This window comes from Balaenoptera ricei, chromosome X (genome assembly GCF_028023285.1).
Source record: "Balaenoptera ricei isolate mBalRic1 chromosome X, mBalRic1.hap2, whole genome shotgun sequence".
Lineage (NCBI taxonomy): Eukaryota > Metazoa > Chordata > Mammalia > Artiodactyla > Balaenopteridae > Balaenoptera > Balaenoptera ricei.
The window spans coordinates 45496741-45523717 of NC_082660.1; the positions used below are offsets into that span (position 1 = coordinate 45496741).

The window sequence follows — 26977 nt, forward strand, 5'->3', positions numbered from 1 at the left end:
CATCAGATTACATGTTAGTATGTACCTCAGCGTGCCTTCAGAGAATCAAGCCCACTCTTAATTATGTGCACTACTCGAGGTTATCATTGGTACTGATATGCTCCGAATTCTCTTCTTTTGGCTTAGAGGTGGATTTAAGAATTTCTTTTATAACCACCTCTGTTCCTAATTCTATTTTTCTTGGGCCAGTATTAGAATGAGTTTGCATTTCTTGAGCACACATGAATTGTTGGCAAAGGGAGGGGGGTGGCCTTGTGGTTGGAAGTGGAGGCGCCTGGATGCAGCCTCTGCAATTGGGAGGAGGAGCAAACAAGGGCTCTAAATGACCGCAGATAATTCACAAAATAAATGATCCACAGGCTGATAATCAAGCGGCGAATGTCCTTTAAACACTGCGGCAGGCTTCAAGCCATGATGAAGTGTTTTTTGGAGCAGCTCTTGTCGCAGCTGTGAGGCTGCTTTTCATAGAGGAGCAGAGCAGTACTGTGGACACTAACTGGGCTGCAGAGGCCAGACTTTGAGGGATCATCAGTGGGTCTAATGCATTGTGTCCAAAGGATAGGGCACGCTTCAGGCCACCAGAAAAAGCTGGTCGAGAGTCAGAAACCCGAAGGATATAGGGGTCCTCAATGTCAGTATTAACTGTAAATTGCATTTGGGGACTGGAAGGTTCAGAGATCTGGGTTCAATCTCATCCACATAGACTTTGGGTTTGGAGTAGGTCCTTAGCACCAGAGGAATAGAATCTTAAGAAAGAAATGGGGAGGACAGACACCCTGTTGTAGTGCCTGGACTAATATCGAAAAGTGGGAACAAGTGGGAAAAGGGAAATAAATTTTAAGAAAGTGCTGTAACAAAAGCTTTGTGTTTAGCCTTAGCATTGCCAATAGATTGCTAGTGAGGCTCCCTTAGGTCCCATCAAGTGGTGGGGCCAAGGCTGCAAATACTCATGTTTTAACTGTAAGATGCATGCTTTTCTTTTCTTTGAAGAGAGAATGGGTCTTAAAGTCAATGGCATCTTACAATGGCCCTTAGCAATTTTTCATTTTGATGTTTTTGAAATTTGGATGTATCTTCCACTTGATGCCATCTTAGAGTTGCAATGTACTACCATGCCTTGCCTAAGTCAGGAAGGCTCATGATGAGGACAGAGCTGAGTTGCAGTGATTCTAGCCATGAGGGGTTGAGCTAATGAGCATTGCCATTCCTTTATGTTTTTGGACAGCTACATCCTACAGTTGGCTGGAATGCGGGTCACTGTCAAACCACACATCTACATGGTTCTTATACAGGCTAGTGTGTGAAGACACGCTGCCCGTCCTACATTGTATAGCTGGTTCTTGGGAGTCAAGGGCAGTTCCTTACATTCATTCCTATTAAATTTCATTTTGTTTCATTCAGCTCATTAACCCATTTCCCACTCAGAAAACATTTAATGGGCTGGGTCCTGTGCTGGGGCTGGGATACAAAAACAGCCTCATAACTTCCATGTATTGTGGGAGGAATAGACAATAAAAAGACTGATAGATAAATGCTAAGTTAAAAGTGTGTTTATATATTTTTTAAACAATAAGTGCTGGAGAGGGTGTGGAGAAAAGGGAACCCTCCTGCACTGTTGGTGGGAATGTAAATTGATATAGCCACTATGGAGAACAATATGGAGGTTCCTTAAAAAACTAAAAATAGAACTACCATGTGACCCAGCAATCCCACTACTGAGCATATACCCAGGGAAAACCATAAGTCAAAAAGACATATGCACCCCAATGTTCATTGCAGCACTATTTACAGTAGCCAGCTCATGGGAAGCAACCTAAATGCCCTTTGACAGATGAATGGATAAAGAAGATGTGGTACATATATACAATGGAATATTACTCAGCCATAAAAAGAAAAGGAATTGAGTCATTTGTAGAGACATAGATGGACCTAGAGATTGTCATACAGAGTGAAGTAAGTCAGAAAGAGAAAAACAAATATCGTATATTAACGCATATGTGTTGAATCTGAAAAAATTGGTATAGACGATCTCATTTACAAAGCAGAAACAGAGACACAAACATAGAGAACAAATGTATGGATACGAAGGGGGAAAGGGGGGGTGCGATGAATCAGGAAATTGGGATTGACATATATACACCACTATGTATAAAATAGATAACTAATGAGAGCCTACTGTATAGCACAGGGAACTCTACTCAGTGCTCTGTGGTGACCTAAATGGGAAGGAAATCCAAAAAAGGGGATATATGTATACATATAGCTGATTCACTTTGCTGTATGGTATAAACTAACACAACATTGTAAAGCAACTATACTCCAATAAAAATTTTTAATAAGTATGTTGAGAGTTATGTAGAAGCACATAACAGTGGTGCCAATTCTAAGCTTCGGTTTGGGAAGGATGAGCCTAGAGTGGTATATTCAGTTATCCTCTTATTAGTTGTGTGATCCTTCAGTGCCTCATTCTCTTTATCAATAAAATAAGGATAATTATATCACCCATCCATGGAACGGTAAGAATAAAATGAGTTAATGCATGTGGAGCTTTTAGAATACTTCCTCGGGCATGGTAAGCGTTATGTAAGCGTTAAATAAATCAAGGAAGGCTCTTCAGAAGTTGGAGTTTGAGTGTCTGTGTAGTTTCTTAAAAGATGGGAAGAGTTATTTTAAAAGGGCAGGACAAAACCTTTCAGGCAGTAGGGATAGGAAGAACATGGTACATTCTGAAAACTGCAAATTTATTAGAGCAGAGTATAGACTGTATTAGCAATGACAGAGGAGGAAGTGACAGGGAGGGTGTCAAAACATGGGACTGAACCTTGTTTGCTGTGGTAATGGATTTGAATTGGATCCTGAAGGAGGGAAAAGCTTTTGAAAATTTTTAAGTCATAATGATCCATCCTTCAACCTATGAGATAATTGCTACCCCACGTTTCAGATGATGAAGCTGATGTACTGAAAAATTAAATAACTTGCCCATAGCTATGTAGCTAGTAATAAACTGAACTTTGGAATCTAGGCTACAGAGTGTGTATGATTAACCACTATATCCTTAACCACCTCTCCAAGAATATGGGCAAAAAATCAGGTTTCAGGTGAAAAATGATGAGCTTAATTTTTTTTAACGTTTTTATTGGAGTATAATTGCTTTACAATGGTGTGTTAGTTTCTGCTTTATAACAAAGTGAATCAGTTATACATATACATATATCCCCAGAGGGTGGGAGGGAGGGAGGCCCAAGAGGGATGAGCTTAATTTTTGATATGTTAAGTTTCCAAAACCTGTGAGATGTTCAAGTGTTTATGTCCTGTAGGCAACTGGATATACGGATGGGGAGTTTGACCAAAGAAACTGAGCTTGATAGTTAGATCTGGAAGTCAGTCTTGATAGGGCATAGAGTGAAAAATTAGAAATCAGATGTGTAACCTGGGAAACCCCCAAATCTATCAGATGAGTGGGGAAAAGGAGCCCATAATGTTAACGAAGAATGAGCAGGAAGATGATTCGGAAGAAAAGCAGACGGTAGGATAACAATCAAAGTATGAGAATTTCAAGAAGGAAGGTGCAGTTGACAGAGTTAAATGCTACAGGGAGGTCAAATAAGTCAAAGATATAAGATAATCATTTGGGATTATGGGACTCGTACTTCAAGCAAGATTGAGTAGACATAGTTTCCCCTATTCTGCCCACTAAATGTAGCAAAAAACCCTGGAAATTTTCTATAGAACAAAAATAAGACTACAAGGTAAAAAGAAGAAGGCAGGCCAGACATAGAGGTGAATCCTCTGGGTTTACTTCGTGCTTCATATATCCCAGATCGGGTGCTGGAGAGGCCAATAACAATAGGCACAGAAAATAAAAAGGCCTAGAAAAGCTTGTTGTCTCCAGACAAAGGACCAGGAAAGGGGGAAAGTAGCAAGACAGAAAACTCCACTCAAATACCATAGAAAAATCTGTGGACCACCTCCCCACCATTGTCAACAAAGACAAAATGGGGAGTCCAGACTTCCACCCTATGCCAGGCTATAACAAGGCACCCAACCCCACGCCACCCCCTGCCAGGGAAGTGTCAGAGAATGTGAATGGGAAGCTGGGATTTTCATCCTCACCAAGAGGTGACAGGACCACCCTTCCATGGTGTCAGTGAAAAATCACAAGGAGAGCTTGGACTTTCATCTCCACCTGGTGGTAATGAGGAAGCTCACCCTCTACTTGCTGGAGTGATGTCAGAGGAAGCCTTGTGGAGAGTTGAGACTTTCAACAATGCACCCCCTGAATATCAATGGAGGCCTAATGGAGAACCTGGACTTTAATTCCGGCGTGGAAGTAATGAGGCAGCACCCACCCGTCCCACACCAGAGTGGTATCAGAGAGGGCCTGTAAAACAAAACATTTAAGTAAGATCCTGAGTCCCATAATAAAATACCCCAAATGTCTAGGCTTCACTAAGAAAAAAGACTCATCATACTAAGGACCAGGGTGATCTCCACTTGAATGACAAAAGACTATCAACAGACACCAACAACACGATGGCACAGATGTTAGAATTATCAAAAAAATTAAAAATAGACCTTTCCGACGGTGACGACCTCCCCACGAGAACATGCCTCTCGCAAAGGATCTCCTTCATCCCTCTCCAGAAGAGGAGAAGAGGAAACACAAGAAGAAGCGCCTGGTGCAGAGCCCCAATTCCTATTTCATGGATGTGAAATGCCCAGGATGCTATAAAATCACCACCGTCTTTAGCCATGCACAAACAGTAGTTTTGTGTGTTGGCTGCTCTACCGTCCTCTGTCAGCCTACAGGAGGAAAAGCAAGGCTTACAGAAGGGTGCTCCTTCAGACGGAAGCAGCACTAAAAGCCCCTGGAATCAAGATGAATGGGAAACCATCCCAATAAACACATTTTGGATAAAAAATAAATAATTAAAATAAAATAAAATAAATAGATATTGTTAAAGAGCTTCAATGAGCAATTACAAATATGCTTGAAACAAATAAAAAAAGAGAAAGTTTCAGCAAAGAAATAGAAATTCTCAGCAAAGAAATGGAAGATATAAAGAAAAAGCAAATGGAGATTTTAGAACTTGAAAAGTACAATAACCAAATTCAAAAACTCAGTGGATGGGCTCAATATCAGAACAGAGAAGGCAGAGAAAAGACTCTGTGGACTTGAAAATAGAGCAATAGAAAATAGCCAATGTGAATAATAGGCTGAAAAAAAAAAAAGCCTCACTAACTTCCATGTCATTGGCGTTCCAGAAGAAGAGGGGAAAAAAGGGTGGGACTAAGAAAGTATTTGGAGAAAAATACAGCTGAAATTTCCTCTAATTTGGCAAAAGACACAAACCTACAGATTCAAGATGCTAAATGAACTCAAAACATCCATGCCAAGACACATCATAGTCAAACTTTTGAAAACTAAAGACAAATAAAAACAGTCTTGAAAGCAGCATTAGAAAAATGATGTTTCCTATAGGAGAAAAACAATCAGAATGATAGTGAATTTCTCATTAAGGTTGGGAGGAAATGGCACAAGATTTCTTTAAGAGCTGAAAGAAAATAACTTCTGAATCGGAACTCTATACCTAGTAAAATATCCTTTAGATATGATGGAGAAATAAAGACATTCTCAGAGGAAGGAAACTAAGAGAATACATGGCTGGCAGACCTATTTACCTTAAAAGAATGGCAAGGGAAGTTCTCAAAACAGAAAGGAAATTATAAAATAAGGAATCTTGAAACATCAGGAAGGAAGAAAGAACAGCCAAAAGAGCAAAAATATGGGTAAATACAATGAGCTTTCTGTTATGGACTGAGTTGTGTCTCCCCAGAATTCATATGCTGATGTCTTAACCCACAGGACCTCAGAAAGTGACTGTATTGGAGATGGAACCTTTAAAGAGGTGATTAACGTAAAATAAGGCCATATGGGTGGACACCGATCCAATGTGACTGGTGATCTTATAAGAAGAGGAGATTAGGACACATAAATGCACACAAAGGAAAGACCATGTGAGTACACAGCAAGGCGATGGTCATCTGCAAGCTAAGCAGAGAGGCCTCAGAGGAAACCAAACCTGAAAAATGCCTTGATTTTGGACTTTTAGCCTCCATAACTGTAAGAAAATAAATTTCTGTTGTTTAAACCACCCAGTTTCTGGTATTTTGTTATGGCAACCCTAGTAAACTCATACACTTTCCTTCTCACAAGTTTATAAATTATATTTGATGGTTGAAGAAAAATGATAACACTGATGCTGTGCTCAATGTATAGAGAGGAGATATTTAAGACAATTATGTTATAAATGGAGGAGAGCAAAGGAACATAAAGGGAAGTAATGTCTCTATATTTAACTGTAACTAGAAAAAATATTGACACCAGTAGAATGTGATGTTATACATGCATAGCAGAGGACTAAGATTAATCACTAAAATGCTATACAAAGAGATAAATTAAAAACTAAACTAAAAATGTTCAAATAACTTACAGAGAGGTAAGAAAAAAAACAGAGAACTGAGAAACCAAATAACAGAAAACCAGATTTGTTAAAAATAAAATTGTAGGCTTAAGTCCTAACATCAATAATTACATTAAATGCAAATAGTCTAAACACATCAATTCAATGACAGAGATTGACAGAGTGAATTGAAAAAAAAACAACATGTTCTAACTAAATGCTGTCTACAAGAAACTCACTTCAAATATAATGATATACATAGGGTGAAAGTAAAAGTATGGAAAAAGATATACCATGAGAACATTAATAAAAAGAAAGCAGGAGTGGCTAAATTAATTTTATATAAAAGTAGACTTCAGAGCAAAGAAAATAACCGGGAACAAAGAGGAATATTTCATAAAGATAAAAGGGTCAATCCACCAAGAAGACATAAGAATACTAAATGTATATAAACAAACCTACAAAGTACATAATATGTGAAGCAAAAATTGGTAGAGCTGAAAGAAGAAATAGACAAATCCCTCATAGTTGGAGACTTCAACACTCCTCTGTTAGCAATCAATAGAACAACTTTTCAGAACATTAACAAGGATATAGAAGAACTCAACAGGATCTAATTGATGCTTATAAAGCACTTTACCCAAAAACATCAGCATACACATTCTTTTCAAGTGTTCAAATAACATATACCAAAGAGAACCCATGCCCTGGGTAATAAAGCAAACCTCAGCAAATTTAAAAGAAGTGAAATCATACAGAGTTTGTTCTACGACTGCAATAGAATCAAACTAGAAATCACTAACAGAAAGACAAGTGGTGTTTATTTCAGGGATTCAAGACTGCTTCAATATTTGAAAATCAATCAATGTCATCCACCACATTGAGGTTAAAGAATAAAAATCACATGATCATATCTATTGATGGAGAAATACAGTTCACTAAATTCAACATTCTTTTACAACAAGAACTCTTAGCAAACTAAGAATAGAGGGAGACATCCTAAGGTTGATAAAGAACATATACAAAAGACCCACAGGTAATATCTTACTTAATGGTTAAAGACTGAATGTTCTCCTAAGATCTAAAACAAGGCAAGGATTTCTGTTCTCATCATTGCTATTCAACACAGCACTGGAAGTTCTAATCAGTTCAATAAGGAAATAAAAGGCATACAGATAGGAAAGGAAGAAATAAAACTGTCTGTATTTGCAGAGGACATGATTGTCTATGTATCAAATCCCAAGGAAGCTACAATAAAACTCCTAGAACTAATGAGTAAGTTCAGCAAAGTCACAGGATATGAGATCAACTACAAAAGTCAATTTTATTCCTATATACTAGCAATGAACATGTAGAAACCAAAATTCAAAATACAAAACCATTTATAATATCATTCAAAAAATAAAAATTAAACACTTAGGTGTAAATCTAACAAAACTTGTATAAGATATGTATGTTGAAATTACAAAATGCTGATGAAAGACTTAAAAAAAACAAGATTTAAATGGAGATATATACCGTGTTCATGGATTGGAAGATTCAACATAGTAAGGATGACAGTTCTCCCCAGAGTGTTATATAGGTTTAATGCAACCCTATCAAAATCCCAACAAGATTGTTTGTAGACATTAGACAAATTTGTTATAAAATTTACATGGAAATGAACAGGCTCTAGAATAGTTTCAAAAACTTTGTTTTTAATATCCCCAGACTGGAAACAACCACAACGTCCTACACAGTTGAATGGGTAAGCTATAGTAATATTAATATCATGGAATACCATTCAGCAATGAAAATGAATGATCTACTGATACATTCAACAACTTGGATGGATCTCAAAGGAATTATGTTGAGTGAAAAAAGCGAATCTCAAAAAGTCACATACTGTATGATTCCATTTATTTGACATTCTCAAATTACAAAATTATAGAGATGGAAAACAGTTCAATGGTTAACTGAGTTAAGGATAACAGGGGTAAGGGGGTGCTTGGAGTATAAAGGAGTAGCATGATGAACACCCTATGGTGATGGTATTGTTCTATATCTTGATTGCAGTGATTATTGCAGGAATACACACATATGATAAAATGACATTAAACTATCCACACACATTGTACCAATGTCAATTTCCTATTTTGATATTATACTATAATTAAGATATAATCATTGGGAGAAACTGGGTGAAGGGTACATGGGACCACTCTGTACTATCTTTGCAATTTCCTGTGAATCTGTAATTATTTCAAAATAAGTTAAACAAATTTTGAAGAAAATGACTGTGTCTAAGTTGAAGACATTGAAAATGACCACTTCAGTAGTAAGGGAGATGTTGAAGGTAGAGAAGAGAGAAAAGATAATGGAGCAAGGTTCTTGAGGAAACAGAATGTGAGATAAAGAGCACAGATGAAGAAATAAACCTTGGTTAGAAGGAGACACCTCTTTTTCTCTGAGGCATGAGGGATGAGGTTAGGGTAGTTGCAGGTGAAGATAAGTTTCTAGGTAGAGGAATAAAGCTGAGAGTTTCTGTCCTGATGATGTCTGCTTTCTTAGTGAAATAGGAGGCAGGTTCATCTACTGAATGTATTGGGAGATATGGTGGGTAGGGGACTTGAAGTGCTTGGTGAAAGTTTCAAATAGCCACTGAGGGTATTGAAAAGGGAATCGGATTAGGGTCACATAGGAAGATTTTCTGATCATTTGAAGATCAGGCAAAGGTTGGAGATCAAGATTTTATAGTGGTAGTAATCCACACGCTTGTGTGATTTTTCTCCAGTCATACTCAGCCTAAGATAGGTGAAAAAAGGGCAGGTGCATTGTTAGGGTACAGTGGAGGGACAAGATGGAAAGGGAATAGCAGAGAGAGGACAGTAAAGAGGCGAAGCTATTGCTCAGGGGTTCTATGCTGGTTGAAGAATGTAACTTAAAGTCTCAATGAGACTGAAGAATTGATATCCTAGGAGTAAGGGAGTGAGAGAGTTAGAAGCATAGGAAAGCATGGTCGGATAATAGGATATTCAAGTTCAAGTTTTAGAAATGGAGCGGTTCCAAGTGCCAACAAAGTCTAAGGTAGGGTTGCAACTGAAGCAGAAAAGAGAAGGTCACCAGAATTAAAGAGAGAAAGAAGAACTGTGAGACCACATGGACGAATGGGTTAGTGACCACTGAAGTCCCCTGAGAATGGCAGTGAACCTTGTGTGAGGGAGGGAGAGATTAAGGGTAGGTTTCAAAGTCTTCAATAAATGTGGAAGAATGACCAGGAGGTTTTTACATGGTATTGATCACCTACTGAAAATACGAACCTCAAAAAAGGATATTTACATGAGGAGTAATTCTTTGGAAGCAGCAGTGGAGAATTAGAAAGATACTTGATACTGTCTCCTGACTGTGGCACACTTAAAAGGACTTAAGGAGAAGTGGTGTTCTTAGATGAGATTCATTCATGCATTTGTTCATTCATTCATTTGATAAATTACTACAGATCAGGGACCGTATACCCCGGTCTGCCTGGGGGCAGTCCAGGTTTATGCATATTTCACTGACATAATTGTTAAAAATGACCCCTGTCACTCTCAAAATGTTCCAGTTTGGATGATAAACTATATGGTCATTCTAGTTACAGAGTACCTATGGCCTGGTTAAGAAGAAAGATTTTTGTGCCTCTTTATTCTGTTTTCCTTCACATCTGATATCCTATCACTTGCATGTTTGGGGATGCTCATTCACCCTGTTGGGAATCATGAAATTCTACTATCATCCAGCCTCATTTCTCCAACTGTTGAAAAAAAAATATCAGGAGAGACTGTCTGGCACACAGATATGCCCTGCTTGTAGCATTTCCCTGAGTTAATAATCCCATAAATAGGGAAAATGAAGTTAGCCTGCCATGGGTAACACTTGGTGAGGTCTGCTTTGTTTTTTTTTTTTTTAAATATGTTTTTAAACTAGTCCATTAACGATACATTTAGAAATATGGATCTGAATTAACACGAAACACTCTGGTCAATAGTTTGCAGAATCCTTCTTTTTCCATTTTTTGAAAGTCAAAATTATATTTCTCCCAGACTTCATTCCTACTCACCGCCCCCTCCCCTGCAAAAACCCCTTTAGTTTCCCCTCTTTCTGACTTTGTGATATATTTAATGTTTGTAACCCACGATTTGACACTTAGTTGATCTTAAATAATTTCCATATTTTGCTTTCTTGCCTTGGGGACTTTGCACATGCTATTTCCTTTGCCAGGAATATCCTTCCATCCCCTTCACTCTCTTTTGCCTTGTTAATTTCTGCTTGTCCTTCAGTCTTTACCTTAGCCATCACCACCTCTTAGAAATATTTTCAGCCTCCAGGAAGCATAAAAGTGTCCCCTCCTCTATGTTCCTGTAGCACTGTTTCACTCCATGATAACCCATATCCCATGACTGTAACTGTGTGTTTACTTGTCTGTGTCTCTCACCAGATTACAAGCTCCATGAAGCCAGAGACTTTGTCTTGCTCATCACTGTATCCCTAGCACCTTGTACAGTGCTTGTCACACAGCAGACACCCAATAAATATATGTTGAATGACTGAAAAGCCAAACTTTCTAAACCAAGTCATTTAAGATGCTGTTTTGCAGCTATGAATATACAACGGGGATCATGGAGCAGAATATTTTAAATGAGGACTGATCTGGAAAACCCAGGCCTTTGGTAGCCAGATTCACTTGCTAGAGCTGTTTTCCCCACCCACATGGAGATCTCCTTTGAGAGAGCAAATTAAGTATTATGTCTCACCTACATCTCTCACAGCCTTGCACAGTATGGAACACATACAAGCATCTTAAAAAATACTTTTCAATTTATAGATGATGCTAGAGTGTCATTTTGACTGCATATTATTTGATGCTGTTTCCATTTAATTAATTCAGAAAATGAGATGAAAAGCCCATTTCTCTCTCACTATGATGGCCCAACCTTTCTCACAGGCATTTTTCTCTTTTGTTTACACCTATTTCAGGATCTATCCACTTCCTGATTCCTGGAGATGAGTTTGGTGGTGGGAGATTGCATTTGGTTCTAGTGTCTCTTTGTCCCAATTCTCCTCAATCCTAGACCCACACAGATGGCACCAGTGACCAATTGTATGTGGATGAGCACTGGTTCCTGGCTTAAAAGCCCAGATCTCACAGTAATTCACAAGGCAAATGCCTTTCCCTTCTGAAACACAGTGTCTTTATCTGTCAAGGGGAGGATTCAATTAGTTGATTTCTTAGTTCTAAAATTTATCTGATTCTCTCCTATGTAGCTTTATTTCTAACCCCACAATAGGCAGCCATCCCTGGGGCCTCCAACTTACATCAAATTCTGTCATGCCTCAGATTTGAATCATAGCAAATAGATCCCTGGGAAGCAACCCAATGTATGAATTATTAATGTTACCACCACACAGTCTCTGTGTGAATATTTACTTATATCACTGGGTATCTAATCCTGACAACAGATCATCATTTGAATGGTTTACTGATGTTTTCTCTTCCCCTCAGTGATTTGGCACGTGTCTTTCTTTCACCTTGAGGATTGTATAATTCTTTCTTCCCCTGCGAGACTCTGACATTGAACAGCAAAGAAAATGTCAACATCTGGATCCCACCTTTAATGTTTGTTTTCTATTCTTTTACAGATTGTCGCATCTTTCCCTCTATTCTCTATCTTCCTCTACCCCCGACCCCGTCAAGTCATTCCCACATCCAGGAGATTGTCTTTTGCCTTCCCGGAAGGAAGCTCCAAGCGGCTGTAGCCACAGTTCTGCTCAATGAGGTTCTTAATATGCTCACTGATCTGGTTATTTCCCAGAGGGAAAAAAAAAAAACTTCCAGATATATTGGCTCTGTGCTATGGGGCTTGATCAGCAGCTGTTGCATCCTTCACCTTCTCTCTGGTCTTAGCTATCCAGTATTCCACTTACTCTCACCCTTCTCCATGAGCCTCTTATCTCCCTTCCCCCTCCCCCTTCCTCTCCCCCTTTCCTTTCACACAACACTTGCTGCAGGCTTGGTTTCAGCCAACACTTTTTTCTGCCTACAGGTTGGAGAAGCACTTTATTTCCTCAGAAATCCTCGGAGCTAACCTCCATTCATCACCTCTACTGGGGGTGGGTGCCACAACATTGGTTTAATTCAAGATGTAATAAAGTCAAGCTGCAGAAAACACTCAGAATGGTAATTCTCTGGCTTGTTACAAACCACTCTCTGTACTGCCTTGCAGAATGGAAACTTGGGGGGCAGTGATCAAGTATATGGGCCATTTCTTATTCATGGTAGGATTGGGGAGTGCCCGCTTCAATTAGTGTATGCCTTTCTGTAAGCCGGGGTATCCTAGTCAGCTTAGTCAGGATCTGGCATGATGAACTCAATTCCGAATGTGTGGGGGAACCTGAGTTGAATGTCATTGACTGGCATGCAGCGTGTGATTGGTGTATCAGATGGAAGTGCCTTTAGGAGGCACAGTCGGGACCAGCCCCTCCTGTCTGCTCTACTTGGCTATCTATTAAAACCAACTAACAAACATTACTGAAACTCATTTACTAAAGTGACCTGACAAATGTTTATGACATACAGTCAGCTACTTTGTCAAAAACCAAGGCAACAGAAGTGAAAGGTAAGTTGGATAGTGAGGGGGTCAGGGAAGACATTAATTTTGACAACCTATATGAGGGCAAATCAACAGGCTCGTTGCTGGAAGGACAGTGAGTTCTCACGGGGCTTGCTTTGGTCTAGAACTTTCTTTCACTCCTTACCTTGGGTCCCTGCAGTTCAGAACTAGAAAATGTCATGCTTCCCCTCAAACTTCCTTAAAGGGGACACCCCCATCGTGAGTTAACTCTGACATTTCTCTTTGGCATGGTACATCCTGGGCAGAAAATAGGGCAAACTGAGGAGAAATTTAAGGATCCAGCACCAATCATTGTGCATTTCTCTAGGATGAGGTTGAGGGGGTTCATCATGCAGTATCTCTAGAAAGATTGACTATACCCTTGTTAGACTCAGCGACAAGGGTGAGGGAGAGGTTTGTGGCCCCTGTGCCCCTTGGCTGCCACCCACCACCTCTCTGACCTTGGAGTAAAGCAGGGGAAGAAAAGAGGTAGTAAGAAATGCTGATTTCCCCTGCTGACTCCAGATCTCTTTTCCTATTCTCTATCATACCTACCCCAGTCACTCACCATTACTGGAAGAATTTGCACTAATGGTCTGGTAGAATTGGGAAGGCAAATTACTCCTCCTAGCTAATAAGGCCTAACATAGTGGAAGCAGCCTAGTATATATGGTTTGAGAGACAGATGACTTGTGTTTGATTTCTGGCTCTATCATTTTTTGCTATATGATCTAGAGCAAATTGCTTAATTTCCTTGTGTTTCAATTTCATTCTCATGTAAAATAACATGGTAATATTAGTACCTACCTCATTGGGGTGTTGAGAGGATTAAATAGCTCAATAAATGTAACACCCTAAGAAACATGTTTTGTAATTAATAAGGTCTATATGAGAGTTTGCTCCCAGTATTCACGGAAGAATCACTGAAACTGAAGTTAAACTGATCTTCACCATTTATAAATCACTTCACTTTCCTGTCCCCAGTGTTATTACTATAAAATGGTAGGAAAAACTCATCTCTTCTGATTCTTTTGGGTACTAAATGAAATAATATACATCAAATATATGGCACGTAAGAGGCACCTGGGGATTCTTTTTTTATTCCCTCATCTTTTATTTCTTATAAAGAACCAATGCTTTAAGCCCTGGCAAATCCCATACCCTTAAGCCTCAAGATCCTTTCCCTAACTTGCTTTCACTAAGAATTCTAAAATCAAGTGATGTCTGCCAACTCTCTTCCATTTCCATTATTTATTTAGGTAATGGTATTATTACTGCCATTTATTACGCATTCACTTATTGAAATGGCACTGCAGTGGCTGCTGAATGAGGCTATGCCACCGTCTATGAGAAATGTTTTCTAACACCCTCCCCTTGCCCACCCCACCCTCCAGTGAGTTCTTTTCTCTGTGCTCCCACAGTACCCTATGCATGATTTTACCTCTATTACAGTTTGTTGAATGAGTGAGCGAAGAAAGACAAAAAGAAGCTTATCTCAGGTTCCAGAATATGCAGACATCACCCTGCCACTAATGACTAATGGAAGTGATGATCAAGCCACACTCCCTTGCCTAATTTCATCCATAAACATGATTCATGTTTGTTTCTGTTTGATTTTCAAGGTGAAATTGTGGATTAAGTTGGAAGCCGATTCTTATTAAATAGACATTTATGATACCCATTCCTTGCCAAGCACTATGCTATTAGGCACACTGGAACTATAAAGATAAATAAGACATGGTTGTTCCCTTCAATCAGCTCAGAATCAAGCTAGGGAGCTGAGAGAAACATGTGAAGAGAAGCCTAAGGACACCAGCCAGTGGAATAGTATGGGGAAAAGTGTGGTCTTAGGGATCACATAGCCTAGATGGGAACACTGTCTCCTCCACTTATTAGCCATGAACAAATAACTTAGCCTTCCTGAGCCTCAGTTTCCTCATTTATAAAATGAGGCTGTTAATCAAAGTACTTAGCTCTGGGCTTCTTGGGAGGATTAAATGAGATCATGAATTTAACTGCTTAGCATGATACCTGAGCACACACTAGGCACTCAGTAAGTGTTAGCCACTAGTAGTAATGTCAGAAGTTTGATGAAGACACTGAGAATTCCAGAGTCGAGAGACAAAGAGATCAGTGTGGGCTGGAGACCAAGTCACTGAGGCTCCATTTTGCAAGGTAGAATTTCATTTAGACTCTGATTAAGAGAGGTGTTAAGAAAGGGGAAAGGACATTTCAAACAAGGGATACAGTGTGTGCAAAGGTGTCCTGGGGAAAGGTACATTTGAGGACCAGTGGATATACTACTCCGAAGAAGGCAGTTCATGCAAGGGAGAATTGGGCAATAAGGGAAGGGAAAAAAGACTCTAGGAAAAAAGTACATTCAGACTATGCTCAAATCCTGGATTCACCACTTCTAGCTGTAAGATTTTAGACTAGTTACTTAATCTCTTTGTATTCCAGTTTCCTCATCTTTAAAATTCACTTTCCCGGGCTTTCTTCGATCTTTCCCCTGTCCCACTCAGTCTTCCTAGAAGGCATTGCTTTAAGGATTTTATGTGAAATAGCCCACTTAATCTTCACCATGACCTTATCATGAAGGTGCTCTTATTATATATTTTTTGTAAGCAAAGAAACGGAGACAGAGAGCTTAAGTAACTTAATGAATATCACACAGATAGTAAGTGGTATGGATGCAAGTTGAATTCAAGTCTTTTTAAAAAAATTTGAAAGCTAAGGGGAAAGAAAGCAGCATGCCAGTATATTGAAAGAAATAAGTTGACAAATCATGGCTGTCTGATCTTAAGTTTAGGCATACTTTGTCTTGGCTGATACAACTAACTAATTACCCTACCCCTTAGGTAAATAATAATAATAGCTACCCTTTATTGAACATCAAAGTCCTGTAAGTTAGGCACTGCATTAAGTCCTTTATAAACACATTTTCTTGTCACAGAAACCCTAGGAAGTAGGTACTGTTAGTCTCCCCACTTTACAGAGGAGGAAACGGGCACACAGAGGTTAACTCATTTGCCCAAGGCTCACATGGCAGAACTGAAATTTGAATTGAAGCAGCCTGGTTCCAGATACTGCTAACTGAGTCATAAGGCAGGATAGTTAATAACAGAGGAGTTGGGTTTTGGGGATACCTTTGAAAAAACAAAACAAAAACAATTACGAAAGATGATGAAGTTGGTTTCTTATTCTATATGATTGTTCTGGTTTCCTAGTCCTTTTCCCTTTCCTGATTACACATCGGACATTCCCTTGTCCATATATTTGGGAGCATTTTAATATGTGTCTCATGTGTCAGAACAGGCTTATAGGTGACTAGCATGTGGATGGGGGTTAGCTCTACAGGAGATTAGAAGCTACTAAGAATCAATTCACAGTACCAATGCAGGCCCCTGCCTGGCACTTTTTTCATACCCACACATTAGGACCATTGTAAATGGGCCTGGTAGGTTGAAGGCTTTGAATGGCATATATTGTGGTGTTTCATTCTTTCCCTAGTGTAACTGCCTGTCAGCTCTGTAAAGACAGCCTGGCAATGCTCAGTTGATGTCTTATCTTTACACGAATGAAGGAAAAGACATCCACTGCCTTTCCTCTTGTTGTTGAAATAATTAGGAAGAATAGTTAGGGGTAGTTTGAGGTCATATTCACCCAAGAACCTCAAAGTGTGGCTATTTGCATTCCGTAGTTATTATTCTGTTATATTCTGTTTAAGAAGCTTGAAAGGACACACAACTCATGGAAGAGAAAATAAACAAAGAAAATCTTAGGTCTGTTAAGAAGTAACCTCAGGAAAAATGAAAACTTTCTTTTAGCACATTTTGTATTTTGTCTTTGATGTTTGAACTATACTCAGGGCCCCATGATACTGATTAGATGAATCCTACAGTCCCTTCTCTCAATGATATGAATTATGAACCTTGCTATAGAGTTGTGAATTGGTTCCATCATTTGTTTCCAGCAATGATTTTAGTTATGAAGTCCAATATCCTTTGTATCCATTGAGAAGAAGTTATAGCTCTCTTAACTATATTAAGAAATACATCTCTAGTTTATTTCTGTAATATACTAATTTGACCATATGTGGAAAAAAAAACAGTATTCTTATTCAACTGAGAACACTCAGAGATTATTTCTGTAGTAATAATTACAGCTCCATTCCTCTCTCCCCACGACTTCCAGTATTTCTGGAAAAAGGGGAGAAAAAGGACAAGGGAGCACTGGTCCCAGCAGAAGCAAAGAGGATGCTTCAGAAGCATCTCCCTAAATGGGGCTCACTCCATGTGTTTTGGCAACTACTGAGTCTCTCCTAGAGACAAGAGGGAAATATAGTCACTTGCCTCAAGGAATTTACACTGTATAGTAGTTAGGAAGATCAGACTAATCCCTATGAGAACAACTTTTAAGTCAGTGTTAGTTAATTCTGGGAGGAAGACAATATAAGCTGAGAAATTCTTCATACCCAAACTTGACTCTCTGAGAGACCTCAAGATATTTCCCTCATTAATAGAATCTAAGTTCAAGAGAATCTCCAAGAACTGGTAAATCTTCAGACATTTCCTCCTCACACAAATTGTTTCAGATGGCTTCCCACTAATTTTCCAGTGATCTTCATTTTTCAATGGTCTTTCAGATTGTGTTATTGTATAGTATAGACAGGTTTGGTTAGGTGCCTGGAATAACCCAATGTTTTCAACAAATATTTGTTGAGTACCAACTATATATCAGGTGCTGTTTTAGGAGTTGGGGATATAGCAGTGAAAGAAAAAAAACAGATCAAAATCTCTGCTCTCATGAAACTCATATTTCACTGGGACTGTGTTAATAATCCTCACCATCACCTATAGCAACACTTTATGCAAGGGTTCACACCACAGATATTTGCTCAAAGAGGAGACATTTGAGCATAGACCTGAATAATGCAAGAGAGTGAGTTGGGGGAAGAGTTTTACAGGTATGAGAACAGCAAGTGACAAAGCTCCCGCATGGGAGTGTTCAAGGAACAGGTTCGTAGAACAGAAAGGGGGCTAATATGGCTGGAATGCAAGGGATCAAGGATATTGGATTCAAATTTCTCTTGAGCACCCACTGTTATGTTTCTCACTGTGCTAAACATCAGTGATACAATGGAAAGTAAAACAAATACAATCCCTGCCCCCCCACCCCCGGAGCTTACAGTCTAATGGGGAAGACAGACATCAATTAAATAATCACTCAGGCAAATCTAAAGGTCCAACTTTGAAAGTGCTGGGAAGGAAAACTTCCACGTGCTGTGAGAGAATAATTATGAGGGCCTAATTGAGACTGGGGAATTGCTATGTAGTAGAGATCTGAAGAATGAATAAAAGCTAAGTAGGTGAAGAATGAAGAAAAAGAAGAACACTTTAGGCTGAAGGAACAATGTGTTCAAAGACCCCATGGCAGTTGAGGCATTGAAAGGAGAAAAGTCTGAAAGAAAGCTAGTGTGACTGAGTGTAGAGAGTAGGGGGTGTATGCTTTGAGGTGTGGTTGGAGACATAGCAGGGGACAAACCATGGAAGGCCATGTTAAGAAGTTTAGTTTTCTAAAAGTAGTGGGGAAACACTGAGTAGTTTAAAACATGTGTATCACGATCAGATTGGCTTTCTGTAAAGGTCACTCTGACTGCAGTGTGGAGTGGATTGGTTGAAGGTGGCAAGTATGAACGTGGGAGGATACTGAGGTAGTCAGATGAGAGATGTTGGTGGCTTGGACTATGGAGGCAGCAGTGGAGGTTTGTATGGCAGGAGAGAAGTGGGTGAATATGTTCAGAATATGTTTGTGGGGTTGAGCTTACAGGATAGGCCGAATGAAGTGGGAATGAAGAAGTAGGATGTATCAAGGAAAATTTCCTAGGTTTTTCACCTGGTACAGATAGATGGGTGGTGGTATTATTTATTGAGTTTAGGAGTACAGGAAAAAGATAGGCCATAATGTGGAGGGGAATGTAATGATTTCCATACACATATATGCAGAATTGTGTATTGCCCCATGCTCAATTTGGTTGAGAGTACTAACAGGGGAGATCATATAAATTCTGTATACTACTTCTATTACTTGCTGTAATAAGGTCTGAGGATCTAATGTATAACATGGTGACTATATTTGATATATATTTGACTACTGTATAACTGAAACTTGCTAAAAGAGTAGAACTTAAATGTTCTCATTTAAAAAAGGTAAATATGTAAGGTGATGAAGGGAATCCTTTTACAATGTAAATGTACATAAAATCATCATGTTGTACACTTTAAATATCTTACAATTTTGTTAATTATTCCTAAATAAATCTGGGGGAAAAGCCTAAAGTACTGAAATTCAAAACCCATTATCAGAGAAAATAGTCTAAAATATTTCTTGAATTATATAGTAATAAATATGTCTGTGTAAAAAAAGAAGGAAAATCTTTTATAATTGATTTAGTTATGGAAACTTTTGTGATGCAAAAGAAAAGAAAGTTATACTCTTAAATGAGTAAATGAGAAAACAATAAAATTGAATATGAAATTATTTTACATATTTGGAATGTTAGTGCTTGAAGAAAATCAGGTTTAATTAGAGGAGGATGAAGAGGTAGGTTGAGAGTTTTGTGGAAGTTCTAAGAGAATTTCTGAAAAGTTTCAAGTGCATTAGAGCCTGATGATGCTAGTTATACATTATGTTTAATTTCACTTCAAAACTTATTCAAAAGTTATCCTGGTGCAGGTGTATTTTAACACTATACTTATGTGTATCGATTATGATTAAGGTTTCTTTATTTTTCAGTTTGAAATTCTCCTTTGGTCACAAAGGCAGCAAATGCATACAGTTTTTTATTCAGGAGGTTATAAAATTTCTTTCGTCTAGAAAGTACAATTATTTGTATCTTATCTCAGATTCTTTCTATCTGCTTATGGTCCTTCTCTGTGTTTATCTCTTTCTGACTACTTTTGGGCAGTATCATGTACTCTTGGTTTTACAGTCCCACAGCAAAGTGTCTCTTAGACGTAATTAACCAACCAGACTCAGAATTCAGATCCATCCCCCACCTTCTGTCCTGCCTTCACACTTACTAGCTTCTCTCATCTAGTACGACCTTCAGCCAACAGACTGGGACACTTAGGACCTTCCTTTGAGGCTAGAACAAGCTGAGGGACCTATTCCATAACGTGGTGTTAACATTCTTTCTTAATGCATCCTGATCCCCCTAAAAGTCAGCCTCAGGGAGTTAAAGGATGGGAAGTCACGAGCAAAAGCAGAAAGGGAAGAATCTTGGGGGTGGAGGTGGCTCCCTGATGTTGATATAGAGATGCCCATAAGGGAATTTAGATCAGTTCAGGAGTCAGACACAGTTTGTACAAGTGAAATTACAGACATCACTCACAAATGGATCCTGCTCTTACAACCATTTAAAAATTTTGTACACTGCCATTTTCAATTTAGTTGCTAAAATTTAGGTTCTGTGAGAGCAGAGACTTTGTTTTGTTCACTGCTATCTCCCCAGAACTTAAAACAAGGCATGGTATGGTGTAGTAACCCAATAAGTATATTTTAAGTAAGTCAATGAATGAATTCCACTTCTTATTTAAAACCAGAGCTTTCTCTTACAGCTTTCCTGATGACTCAAAAAATGAGGCCCTTTCTGTACAATTCTTAATATTGTAGTTTCCTCAGGTGCTGTCTACAGAATCAACTAGAGCAAAGCCCCTTCCCTATATACCCGTCCCTGAAGTAACTGGTCCTGTTTTAAAGCTTTCATCATTAATTTCAAAACCCACATTTTCTCCAACAGCTCTCATCTCTCAGTGTCCTCCTTACCAGTCTTTCTAGGTGTCACTGAGGCAAGGTTTCTTACTTCTACAGACCTTGGTTTTCACACACAGTATTTGCCTGAACCAGAACACATTTACATATTAATTTCATTTTGTAATTCTAGTATAAGATAAAAAGGAGACTATTTTCAAACCACAGTTGATTGAATAAGAAGTAGGGCACTTTTTGCTGTCGAGTCCATTTTCTTGCACCATCAACTCATGCACAGTCCACCACCCACACTACCAAGGTATGAGAAGGGAACTTACTAATCACATCCCTTTGTGCATTTCTTTGGCTGTTTCTTTCAACAAGTAGGATTTAGCAAAGCTTTTTTCAAAGCCACAAATTTGGGGCTGATGATTTGTCTTGAAATTGTTAAAGCATTTCTTCTCTCATTCTGCTGTTTCATAATAACCTCGGTCTTATTTTGAATGTTGAACTTGGCTTTGATTTAGTTTATTTCTAATTTGGAGGTGAGCAATAAATAGCATTTGTGTGTTGTTGAAGCAGAAATATTTATAATCAAGCTGTGAATATCTGTTTATGTTACATTTATACACACTGAAGAGAAGACTGTCACCAAAGTTGCTGGTTGACTGAATCTGAATAAGTTGATGCACATTTAATCAACAGATTGGATGGAAATGGATTGTCACCTGCTAATTGAATGGAATAACAGAGGAGGAAAGATTTAAAACTTACCTTTACTTTGCCAAAGGCGTAAATCTGAAGAAAGCTTTTTAAAAAATGTATTTTTTTAAAAAGCTGAAATAGCAATTTTCAACTCATTGCTTTTGTGGCAAGTGACATGAAAATGCATTTTTTTGTCCAATTCCTCTACATTGTTTTGCTGCTGTAAAGCTTCTGGGTGCCAACTGGGATGTCTTCTTGCCAAGGGAAGGAAGGGTTCTTGTCTGATAGAGAATATCAGTTGGCCAACTATCATTTTGATCTGCTTATTTGGAAAGTTGAAGTTTACCTGCATTATCTGCATATCTCTTGCCAAACAAAGAAATTCAGCAAAAGGATGGTGAGGATTGAGAGGGACAAGTGTTCTGTTAAGATACTTAAAGGTCTGCTTGAGACTTTTCTCCCAATAGCAGGGTTTCAACTATTTCTAGAAAAGTCCAGCCATTCTCTACTCAAGACCCCAAACCTTCCAGCCTCTTTTAGCTACATGATGTGTTTTTTTCCTATATTATTGAATTTATTCCTTGCTTTACTCCATTCTATTCCAAATCTCCAAATAGTTGGGAGTGCCTTTTATTCAACCTCTAACATTGGACTGGACTCATGAGTCAGGAAGATACTTTACCAATACTGCACTGACTAGGTAAAAAACATGCATTTCTCACTTGTGCAGTCAACAGAGAGTCAGCAAAGGGATTGTGTGGGCAGTCATCTATCAAGTTGAGCACTCAAGCCTCTGGCCAACGCTACGCCCAAATCATCCCAGTATGCTCCTACTTTAAAATTCTTAAAATGTTTATTTTTTCTAATTACAAAGGCAATTACTGATCTTTATAAGAGAAAAAACGGTTGGAAAATACAAAATAAACAAAAACCAAAAATCACAAAGGAGATATGCAACTTTGGCTTAGCATATTATCTTACTTTTGGTTTTTCATGGATGTTAGGACTTATTTCAGTTACTGCTGAAAAACTTAGTGGCTTACAACAACAATGGTTTATTACATTTCATTATTCTGTGTGTTGACTTGGCAGTTCTGTTTCATGTGCTGGGATGACTAGAAGGTCCAAAATGGTCTCATTCACATTACTAACTGTTGGCTGGGAACTCAACTGGACTGTCGGCTGAGGGCTTGGTTTTCCTTCACTCAGGCCTCTTTACAAGACTGCTTGGGCTTCCTCACAGCCAGACAGCTGGGTTCAAGAAGGAGAGTACTAAGTGGTGAAAACAGAAACTTCAGATCCCTTAAGACCCGACTTCAGAAGTTACAAAGCATTATTTCTGCTGCTTACTATTGATGAAAATGAGTCATAGGGCCAGCCCAGAATCAATGTGGGATGGGGACTATACAAGGGTGTGAACACTTGGAAATATGGTTCATTGGGGATCATTTTTGGAAACTAGCCACCACAAAGCACGTCCTATCCCCTGATTCCAATAGTCTTTGCTTCTCTTCAGCTACAACTGGGCAGATTTGTGGGAATGGGGATGATGGTGGTGGTGGTATGTATGGGAGTGAGGTTGAGAGGATCAGTTGGATGTGCAACTGAGCTCCCCGACATTAAATGATTCCTAATTTATGGTTTTGCCCTATTTCTAAGTAGCTGACCATTTAGAAAGTTGATGAAAATTAAGGTCTCAGCTTAAATATCACTTCTTCAAAGAATTCCTGGGGAATTCCCCCAGTTATTCTCTACTTTTATGTCATCATAGTTTTCATAATTTCTAATTTATATTTCTTTTATATAAATCCACGTGATTATTTGTTTTATGGTGTTTTGTTCACAATCTCATGTATCACATGAAGGCAGGCACTTAATCTGTCTTGTTCAGACCAGCACCTGGCACAGATTCTGGTAGAAAGTAGGTGTTTGCTGAATATTTGTTGAATAAATGGGTGACTGAAAGGGAACCTTGATGTCTGTCCTCATCACTCATTCACTCACACACATGCAACAACAGTAATCTGGTCCTGGTTTATAAATAGGAAGGTCTTAATAACTATCTTCTCCAAATCTGTGGGAGATAAGAAAGTGATACTGGGAAATTTCAATCAAACTAAATCCTGTTATGACATCTGTTTTCTATGAGAGAGGGCTATTTCCAGGTTATTGGAAACCTCAACTTTATTCCCAAGATTTGTCCCTCTATTTCCAATGGCTCTGAATTGCTACCTGGATGTGCCATGTTTACATTTAATACAACAAGTCCTATTTCAGCATTTTTTGCTTCAAGTCTATTAGCCTTCCATTCTCTGCCATTGATACCAGCATTTCCAAATATCTTTGCTGCTTTGTTCGTCTTCTCTTTTCCATACCCAGTCAAAGCCTATTGTCTCTTCTAGTTTATATTCCTATGGCTGCTATCATAGGCTGGGTCTCTGTTATTTTATATATATGGACATTCATTATATATATATGGACATTCACTATATATATATGTATATAATTCATATATATATATATATATATATATATATATATATATAATTCATTCTTTAAATTCAACATTCATTGAGCATCTACTATGTACCAGACACTGAAGATAAAACAATGTTTATGACTCAGTTTGTCTTTGAGGAATTACCAGTCTCATTAGGGCATATAATGATCGTTATTGGAATCTGTTAGTGCCATTAGAGGTACTGTTTTGAAATACAGGGAAAAGCAACAAACTGTGTCTGGCAGATTGGGACATGCGGAAAAGGCAGGAGTGGAGAGGTGGCAGGAGTGGAGAGGTTGCAGGAAGGGGAATCAGATAGAAGAAAGGAAACTACATTTGAACTGAGTCTTGAAGGAAGAGAAGTTCAACCAGTGACCAGGGAGAAGAAATGTGTGAAAAAAGAGGGTGCAAAGCACATGTAAAGGCATGAGGGTATGAAGAATCAAGACATTAAATATGGCTGGAACACAGAGTGTGCAGGAAGGAGAGGAGAAAGATGAAGCTGAAAGTCAAAGAAGGGCCATAATTCTATAAGAGCCATGTATAATGAACTATGTAGTTTTGTATTTGAATTGAAGGATTTTAAGCAGGGCAATAATATGGTAAGATTTACATTTTAGGAAGTTCACTCTTATGGCCTGTGTGGAGAATGGATTAGAGATGGTAAGAGTGGAGAAAGATTTATCCAGACAAGCAATGATGAGGATCTGAAGGATCGGAAGTAAAGTAGTGGTATGGAAGTTGAGAAAAGAGGACACAGTGGAAGAGGGACAAGGAGGAAAAGACTGGAACAGAGAGACTAGGTAATATGAGGACTGAACTAAGATTTGTCAGTTTGGTGGATTTAGCAAAAGTGATATCATGCAGTGGTAGAGACTGAAACCAGATTCCAGTGTGGGAAGTGAAGAAGTAGAGACAGGGTAGACAAACATTTATAGGCACATGGAATAAAGAGTATGAACTAGGATTACAGGGAAAAGTGGGTGAAATTGGCTCTTTTTTTGGCTTGATATTGTTTTTTAGTACATGAAACTTTAGGGTATGTATTCACTGAGAGGAAAAAGTCCACAGAAATAGAGAGGTTGACTTTACTGGAGAAAGACAAAGGATAAGTTGTTGGAAAAGGACCCCAAGGAGGTGGAAGGAAATGGGTAGAATGGAGCCCAAGAGGAGAGTGGTATGGATATGTTTCACTCCCAGGCTGTAGTAGTAATAAGGTGATCCTGGAATCAGACAGCCCTAGGTTCAAATCCCAAATGCCACTTGCTATCTGGGAGAACTTGCTATCTGGGAGAACTGAACCACTCCAGGCCTCATTTTCTCGGTTACTAATTGAGGATAACTAAACCTTTCTCACAGTGTAGTTGTAAGGATTACGTGAGACAGTAAGTGCTCAATATGGTAGCTACTATTGCTAAGGAAGATAGGATAGGGACAAGCTAGAGATAAATTTGGCAGTAGAGAGTCAAGAATGGAAGGCATTCCTACCTAAGTCCTTTAACTTCCTCTCAATAAAGGTCAGTTGCTGAAAGTACAAGGAATGGGGGCAGTTAAGGGGCTGAATAAAAGTGTTAAAAAGCTTGGAACATGATGAGAAGAAAGAGAGAGGGAAGTGTTGAGGAACAAGATTGCTGAACAGCATCAAGGGCCCTGACTTATTTCCTGTCCTTCAGTCTCTTGGCCTCAAATCCATCTTGCACAGGCACTTGATTAATATTCTCAAAAGGACACATTCATCATGTCACTCCTATATATGTCTGCTAAATAAAGTCCACGCTTTTCTGTTTGGCATTTGAGGCCATCTGCATTCAGATCTCTTCCTACTATGCCAGCTTCTGCAAATCTATAAACCAGCTGAACTCTTTACTGTTCCCCATATATGTATTTTATCTTCTCAGTTCTGCACCTTTGTTTATGCTACTCACTATACCCCCAAGCTGAGGTTCATTCCAGAAGTTTATAAAGAGTAGGCTTCAGAGTCCTGAAGAATTGAGCTCCAATTCAGACACTGCCACTGATCAGCCATATGATCTTAGGCAAGGGGCTTTGCTTCTCTGTGCCTCAGTTTCCTTACGTATAAAAGAGAGATAATAATAATACAAATTGTGCAGGGTTATTGACAGGGTTGTACTAACAGATATAAAAAAAGCAATGGTAGAGCACCCTGCACATAATGGAAACTCAGTAAGTGGTAGCTATCACTCATGTATCTATGAAACATTTACAGAACACCTGTTATATACTAGGCACTGTTCTAGGACTCATGGATACAGAGATGAACACTACACTCGGAAACCCACAGGTCTAGTGAAGGAGAAAATGCCTAATTTAGTACAGGAGTGTCAAGGATAGCCTCACGGAGGAGCTGGTATTGGAATGAATCTTGAAGAATTTGTAGATATTGTCAGGCAGTCAAGATATGTAAGTGGGGTACTCTAACTTTTTGAAGAGCTTCTGAGAAGATGAGGAAGCAATCAAAAGCCTGGTTCATTTGCTGAGTAACACAAAGAGATCATGAATTGATTGGAATTGTTATCCTAAGGAACAGAGACATAACCTAAAGGAGAAAACATGTTTGTTAAAAAGGGGATATGTGATGGGAAGGGATGGAGGAAGGAAGAAATTGGTAAGAAATGAAACCATATAAGTGGTCAGGGTCAGGGTCATGAAGGGCTTTATAGAACATAAGAAATTTGAATATTATCTTACTGGTGATGAGGAGCTGTCATAGGGTTTTTACAAAGGTAATGACAACATCATTTGTATATTATAGATACATCATTATGGCTGCTGTGTGAAGGATGGGGAGGTGTTGGGGTTAGACTAGAACATGGAGACCATTAGGTCAAGGTTAGTTGTAATGGTTGTTGAATTAAGGCAGGGGCAGTAAGACTAGAGACAAAAGAATAAATTTGACTGTTATTTGG

The 26977-nt window shown here is 38.7% G+C and overlaps 1 protein-coding gene across 1 annotated transcript; it reads left to right on the plus strand.

Moving 5' to 3' along the window:
• The first annotated feature begins 4580 nt into the window (after positions 1 to 4580).
• Positions 4581 to 4929, plus strand: LOC132357236 (small ribosomal subunit protein eS27). Its single transcript, XM_059910509.1, has one exon. The coding sequence runs from the start codon at positions 4608 to 4610 to the stop codon at positions 4860 to 4862; it is 255 nt and encodes an 84-aa protein (XP_059766492.1). The 5' UTR covers positions 4581 to 4607; the 3' UTR covers positions 4863 to 4929.
• Positions 4930 to 26977: the final 22048 nt, after the last annotated feature.

What these genes read in the sequence shown, in the direction of transcription:
- LOC132357236 (XM_059910509.1), top strand. Translation starts at nt 4,608, where the DNA reads ATGCCTCTCGCAAAGGATCTCCTTCATCCCTCTCCAGAAGAGGAGAAG.